Raw genomic sequence first — 8,118 nt, forward strand, 5'->3', positions numbered from 1 at the left:
TGTGGTACTGCGTCAGTGGGTGGGAATGATATCCATTTAGATAACTGACATCCATGAATGAATTGAAACATACTGTTCTATACAAGTCTTTTTCAATTTCACCCTTGTTATGAACAGGTTATGACAATGTAAATTATTACACAAAGACTTGAGTCTTTAAATGAGCCAATTGCAGATTGATTTACTGCGTTTCTGTGCCGCTTTCAAGACATTGCTAATATAGGACTTAAGTAAGTATCATAGATTAATATTATGGTTTTTATTTGATTTGTGTCAACGTTTTCTTCAGACGCTAGAATGAGTCTTACTAATTTTATTTTCAATTCAAATTCCAAACCTTGAAATTGTTTTACTTTCCCTTAACTCCTTTTCAAATGTTTTAACTGTATGTGACAACTGTTCCATCATGGCATGTATTTATGTTGGCAACGCTGTAACTTGTGACCATAGTTGGCTAATGATGCTTTTTGGTAATGCAGTCTGACACAACAACATTGGCTCAACCTATACATTTGGTTGAAGGGCGTTCTGTTTGGTCATGCAGCACAGATGTGTGCAGATGTATCAAGCTGTCTTGTTGATTTTGAAAGCCGTGCGTTATTCTGAGATTGGGTTTTATTATAGTCTGTGGTTTTATTATATATTTATAATATATAATATTGATATATATATATTATATATTTCATATATTTATATGAAACAAATTCATAGGATGAGTCTCTCTCTCTCTCTCTCTCTCTCTCTCTCTCTCTCTCTCTCTGTCTCTCTCTCTCTCTCTCTCTCTCTCTCTCTCTCTCTGTCTCTCTCTCTCTCTCTCTCTCTCTCTCTCTCTCTGTGTCTCTGTCTCTGTCTCTATCTCTATCTCTCTATCTCTCTATCTCTCTCTCTCTCTCTCTCTCTCTCTCTCTCTCTCTCTGTCTCTCTCTCTCTCTCTCTCTCTCTCTCTCTCTCTCTCTCTCTCTCTCTCTCTCTCTGTCTCTGTCTCTGTCTCTGTCTCTCTCTCTGTGTGTGTGTGTGTGTGTGTGTGTGTCCAGCCGGCAGGTCTTCTACACACACCGTGCCAGACCCTGCAGCATGGTAGCATGCACAATTTCTCTCATTAATTTGTTGTTTACAGAGGGGGACTTGCTAACTCAAACAGGAATCCTTTGAGTTCTTTCCTCTGTTTATTTGATTGGCATATTATTATTGCATATACTTAGGCAGAGGCATTAGCATTACATAGATTTATGCATTTGGGAGGCATTTTTAACCAAAGCACCTTGCATTGCAATAATTCAATTTATTAATTAATAAATTAATTAAAATATGCATTCATATATTTGGGAATACGTTAAAATCTGATTTGCTGTTCATACAGACAGGAATTTGAATACACCTGTTCTATGATTCTCATGTTTTTAATTTCTGACCTGATTTTTTCTTTTTTGTGGCATAAAGTAAAAAATGTCAGGGACAGGGTGATAAAATCAAAATGGTGAGAAAAATCTCATAAAAAAATTAAAACCTTGAAAAGAAACCTTTTTATTATGTTGTCACTGTTTGAATGTGTAAATTATTTTGAAAAACAGTAAATCAGTAATCTGGTGCAATAAACATGTAGTATGTGCAGAAAATAGAAAAGAATATAGAGCCCACTGCACACCCTGAAGGTCAATAAGTCTTTTAAATTATTGGATAATTAGACCTTTTTTATGACAAGGCAAAGTATTTTCAGGTTGTACAATGTCATGTGGTGGGTATTTGTGGAAAATACTTTTTTCTTTAAATTACCTGCAGATAACTCACAACTCTATCTCGCACTTGCACCAGATACCCACAAATTAATTAGCACCTCATACTTGCATTTTTTACAGAACAGAACTTTGGCTGACTTCACAAAAAGCTCTATCAAACACTTCCTAAGAATTTAGAATGCAGCTGCTACAAGGTTGCCACATACTAGGATGAGGAATCATATCACCTCACTTAAATTACAAACTACTTGTTTCTTACTTAATTGATTTTAAAATCCTGATATTGATTTTTAAATTTCTTCATGGTACTGTTTCTGCATACCTTAGCAATATGATTACTAAATATAATCCTGCTAAATATAATCCACTCGGGTCATCGAACGGCAACTTGCTTGTACCGAACGCATGGCCAGAAAGTGGGACTCTGCACTGCTGTTAGGCATTCTGGCTAAGTAACTACGGCAAGCCGTTTGAACATTTAATCCTTTAAACCTACTAGTATCTATTTTCATGTTACTAGTACTTATTATTTAAATACTAGTATCTATTCCATTAAGTACTAGTGCTTATTATTTAGGTATTCGTGCTTATTCTTTAGGTACTGATGCCTTTTTAAAAGATACTATTAGTTATTCATTTGATACTAGTTCTTATTTTATTTATTTTTAAATTTAATGATTTTTTTAAAAGATACTAGTATTTATTCATTTGATACTAGTTCTTATTTTCTTAGAGACTGTACTCATTCATTAGATACTAGTGCCTATTAAATAGACACTAGTTCCTAATAAATAGATAGTACTTATTAATTAGCTACTAGTACTTATTCAATAGATACTAGTACCTATTTATTAGATACTAATATTTATTCCAAATGTTACTAGTAAGATTTTTTATTTTACTACTAAGATTTTTAATTGAACTCTACAGTGGTCTTTCTGACTAGTCATAACATAAGACGAGTAAAAAAAAAACAGTTGTGACTAGTAAGATAAGAAATGTTACTAGTTACAATTAAAACATATACTAGTGTCTATAAATAAGTACTAGTACCTAACCAAAGAGTATAGAAGACCAAGAGGCGAAACTCAATAGAACGTTCCATTGCGTGTCCAGCAGCAGCGCTACCCTTCCGCCATTTTGGGGTGAAAGCACCTCGGCAGTGTTGATGTGTCGTTCGCGAACGGGCCGCTCTAAAAGCCGATTCTTTGAAAAGAGCCGGACTTCCCATCACTATCCACTTGCTTTTTGCTGTCGCTATGGCAATATCAGCTGCTTTGTATTTTTTTTTTTTTTTTTTGAGTAACGTTACATTAAAGATCAAATCCAAACTGAATGATGACAACAGAATACAATCACTAGACTAGTGATCATCAAATCTCTTTTAACAGTTTATTTCACTGACTTAGACAAGTTTTCTACTTTTTTTCCCCACAAAACCTTTAGCATTACAAACACTGAATTAATAACAATATATAAAAGTAAAGGACATGCTATATCAGATAATTGGGAATGTTGGACAATATTTCTATATAACAGCAATAGAATAGCTTTACAGTCAACTTTTTTTTTTTTTTGCAGTAGCTACTATCTTATATTAATGACCACTATGTAAACAAAAAAACAAAAAGATCATCATGTTTGTAGCATGATCCAGGGGATTACCCATACAGAAATTTAATATATGTCAATATAAGTAAATTACATATATAATGTCAGTGCCCATGTATGTCTGCTGCCTGTATGAGAATATATACAAACTTCATATATATATATATAAAACACATAGACATATGAAACAATTTAGCAAAAATGGCCGTTTTCATGTAATTGCCATATATTTTCCCATATATGGACATAAATGTTAAGTATATGTAGCCTAAGACGCGTATATGCATGTACTTATGTCAATGCATCAGTATTCATGCATTTATGTTTACATACATTTATTAAATATGTGTGAAACAAATATGTGTCACATATTTATACTTAATGTTGTCCATATATGCGAGGAACAAATACTATACTGTAATATATGCAGATATATGGTATCATATGGATGAACTCAAATATTTTCTTCACATGTTTGGACAGATAAATGTTCATATATGTTGCAGGCATATATTGTTTTCTCAGATAAGTCAAATATATTTATAGATATGTCATGCTATTTAAAATATAAGTACATATATGGCCATATATTACATTTTTGTGTGGGTAAAACCAACGTACAAAATATATTTCAGGCCTAGTGGAGTTGGTAACTAATAATAGTAGTAAATGTGTAAAGTTGCATAAAATGTAAATACTCAATAAAGCAACTGTTATCTGTGCTGTTGTCCAGTGATCCAGTTGGAATTTTCACCCCAAAATGGCGGCTGCGCTACCGAAGCGCCACCTAGTGGCTGTTACCAAAAAAGCATCAGAGTTTCGCCTCTTGTTCTTCTATACTCTTTGACCTAACGAATAACTACTAGTATCTATTAAATAGGTACTAGAATCAAATGAAAAGTAATTGTATACAATAAATAAGTATAGCATCTACTTAATTAATATTAGTAATATTTAAAAAAGATAATAGTCAATTTTGGAATAATTACTAGTTATAAATTATTAGCTGATATAAAAACAGAATAGCTACTTGTATCTGTTAATTTGCAGATATCTTCAACCTCATGAGGAACTAGTAAGAAAATATTTAGAGATCTTCTTTTAACAGATCATTACATAAACATGAGTATACTCTCAACCATCCAATCAGAGTTCATATGGTAATGCAGGCTAAACTAACGCTATAGAAGATTGATTTTTCGTAAGTAACTAGCTTTGTTGGTTTATCTAGCTAATAGATTAGCATGAACACAAGGAAATATATATATGTTTAATATGACATTTGTTGTTTTGAATGTACAGTAGGCTATAATAAAGACTTAACTGCCCATAATAAAATCCAAACAACAGTTAAGTAGATCCAAAAACTGGTTCATACCCACCAGCCAAACAACCACAATTCCCAGAGATGTAATTTTTGGTGAGCATTCATAATTCCTTACAATCAAAAATTCGGAATATTAATCTGCGTCTGAGAATGAGAGTCATGTCAAAATAAGAGTAGGCTATATATACACTATATTACATATGCCTATTTATTATAAAATGTTTTACTCTAATACCATTAAAAAGGTAGGCTATTATTATATTGTTATTATAAAAACGGCCTTCTGCAATTCAGTCCGTTTCCTGTGCCATCTCTCTTTGATATGTTGTTGGTTCATTCATATTCAACATATTATTTGCATATCGATTATTTAAATAGTACTAGTATCTATTAAGGCAATGGATATATTTGATCTAAAATGTTAATGAGAGTTATTCTCTTCAAAGAAAGTTATTCTCTATATCAGTGGGCACTGTAACTCCTTGAAACACCTCCATTCAGTTTTCTTTCTGGAACGTACGTGTCACAATATCCCTCCTTTAAATAATTCCAGCCCAATGCATACGCGAAAAAAAGGGCAAGGCCTGGTTGAGTTGCGTTAGTAGTTTGTTGAAACTCGCGTTATGGTAAGGGTGTGACAAAGCAAATGACCAATCCCAACCCACTGGTACAGTCGACCAATCAGAGCACACTGCGCTTTTCAGAAGGAGGTTCTTCATAGATACAGGAGCTAAACCGTTACTGACAGACTGGGATTAGAGGTGCTGCAAAAAATCAACTGTGTTAAAAAATGTTTTTTTAAACTTTAAGCATGAAAGCATATTCTAGTAAACCCAAAAAATCAAGACAAATTCTCAATGACAAGACTTTGAAAATGGGCATAACATGGCCTTTTAAATTGAACATTTGTGTATTTAATGTAACCGCTACTTTATAAAAGCAATAAGCCACACTAGGGTGTTTTACAGTAAATTTACCATGATTAAGAGGTTTATGCTCTGTTTCACATTAATCCTACCAACACCCTGTAACTGGCTTAAAATCACTGTTACACATAACTTCTTGTTACTTATCGCTGTGTTAAGTCCCGGTCACACTAGACTAATAATAACAAATAAAACATCCATAATGTAAAAATATACAATCTACTCCACTTACTGCAAAAAATGTGCATTCTTTTAATTCAGCCGAGAGATCGTGCCGTCACTTATTGATCTTCTATTAGTCACATAACTTCCCATGATACGAATTTGCAGGTCAGGGTTCACCAAACTTTGGATTGCGCTGTAATGCAAAACTTCTTTGCATGAGCTTGCGTTCACGGTCTGCAAAATGTACATGTGTATGAATGAAAGTCAATGGAATGAAAAAAGTAGTGTGACCACCCCTCTATGTATTTATTCTGATATCTTGTCTTTTTCTCTTGCAGTGGTCCTCCAGGCGTGTGCTCTGGTTCTCTACCCGATCAAATTCATTGATGGCAAAGTCTTGCAAACGTATCACGAGTTCAACTGGGGCTACGGGCTGGGCTGGGGCGCCACCATCTTCATGCTGGGAGGAGGAATCTTATTATGCCTTAGAACAGACATATATGAAGATGCCATGTACTAAGGGCTCAAATACATGATCATGCTCACTCAGTAGACTCAAACACTATATCTGTCAAAGCAAGTAACCAATCTCTATTACATCAAGGACAGGATACCTACATGCAGCACACTCACAACACATACAAACGTTCCAACCCATGTCATGAGGATTCATAAATATCAAACTTTTCATGTGACTGTGTTGGCTGCTTCCCAATGCACATGCTTATGCTATGCGTTGTTTACGTTTGTGTGCTCTTAAAAATAAAGGTTCTTTATTGGCATCTATAGTTCCATGAAGCGTGTTTAACATCCATGGAACCTTTCCATTCCACAAAAGGTTCTTTATAGTTGAAAAGGGTTCTTTAGATTATTGAAGTATTCTTCACACTAAGAAAAAAAAGTTATTTTAAGATGGGTACTGAAAGGATCTTTTGAGGATCCCAAAAAGTTTTTTGCTATGGCATCACATTTGTAATTTATTTATTTTAAAGTGTGCTAAATTTTTCTTTCCACTTAACCTTTAGAATCATACATTTAAAAATGGCTGTTGCTATTGCAACCTTGACAAATTTCTACAAGTGAAACTCTGAAATGAGTCATCACAACCGCCTCTGTTTCCATTGTGCAGTTGGCGCTAATGCACACTTGGAAAATCCACTAGAAACCGTGTGCAGTCCGGGAAACCTTCACTCTTCAAAAGAAAGATTCTTTATTGGCTTTTTTTTTGGGATCACATTCATGGAACCTTTCTATTCCACAAAAGGTTCTTTATAATTCTTTTAAAATTATTCTTTTTAAAAACTGGTCACTGACAGGTTCTAGGGAACCAAAAATTGTTCTTCTAAGGCATCGCTATAAAACGCCCCTTTTCAAACCTATATATTCGAGATTCTTGATGCTAATTTTATACTGTTTTTAATGTACTGTGTTTTGGGACATAGTAATCTAAGACAGATAGTATGTGAATTGGGATGCAGCCATTTACAAGTACACACAATTTAGCATATTACATATAGAAGTACGCACACTCGAACGTACAAGCTTCAGAACGGATGAAGTATGAAGAAAAATTGTGAACTGGACTGCAAGAATTCAGAGTGTTAACATTAAATGTCCTGATGGACATTTAAAGAAATGGGTTTGTGCCCTTTTAACCATTTCAGCCACATATCCCATGGACCTCCTTCCATAAGGAAGGAAAAGTTATGGAGCAGGTTCTCGAGGAATTGTTTTCTTTATGAAAAAGTATACAGTATATAGTGGCTTTTACCATATTGTATATTTCTTGTGTTGCCCTATCTGATAGAGAACATATCATCTTGTTTATGTGTTTATAGTGTTCAGATTTGGATTTAAAGGATATATATTTTATGTCATGTTGTTTGATATTTGCGTTTTTTGAAATACTAAATAGATTTGGGGGAGAAGACCTTTTACCTGGGCTTTACAGCTCAAACATATCAGTTTCCTTTCTCCGTTTTAAAATAGAACAATAAAACATACTGTTGAAAAAAAAGCAGACTCAACTCTCAATTGACACTAATCGTTTCATGTTAACATGTTGCTAAGCTAAAAACGCAATACACAAATATTGATTTATTAGATTACTTTTTAATAATAATTTTCTGTATTGAATGAAATTTAAACAGATTTAGTATCAGCATTCACTTTCACACAAATTGGTTAAATTTAACATTATTACATCTATCCAAAATAAATCAATGACAAGTTACTTTTTGCCATAGTTTAACAGCAGAATAACAGATTACAATATTGAGAATATGTTCTTGATTCCAGTTTCGGATTCATATTAGACCAATCTACAGTTTTATATGAATTGAGTGTTTGAGTT

General features: G+C 33.6%; 1 protein-coding gene across 1 annotated transcript in view; it reads left to right on the plus strand.

The window, feature by feature from the left end:
• LOC143715031 (transmembrane protein 47-like) overlaps nt 1–7,782 on the plus strand; it is a 33,590-nt gene extending 25,808 nt beyond the window's left edge. Inside the window, exon 3 of the mRNA XM_077206619.1 lies at nt 6,104–7,782. Coding sequence (XP_077062734.1) covers nt 6,104–6,285 — 182 coding nt within the window. The 3' untranslated portion in view covers nt 6,286–7,782. The remainder of the gene's footprint in view (nt 1–6,103) is intronic.
• The last annotated feature ends 336 nt before the right edge of the window (nt 7,783–8,118 follow it).

Source organism: Siphateles boraxobius, unplaced genomic scaffold (assembly GCF_051911475.1).
Source record: "Siphateles boraxobius isolate OS27281-9 unplaced genomic scaffold, OSU_SipBor_1 56, whole genome shotgun sequence".
NCBI lineage: Eukaryota > Metazoa > Chordata > Actinopteri > Cypriniformes > Leuciscidae > Siphateles > Siphateles boraxobius.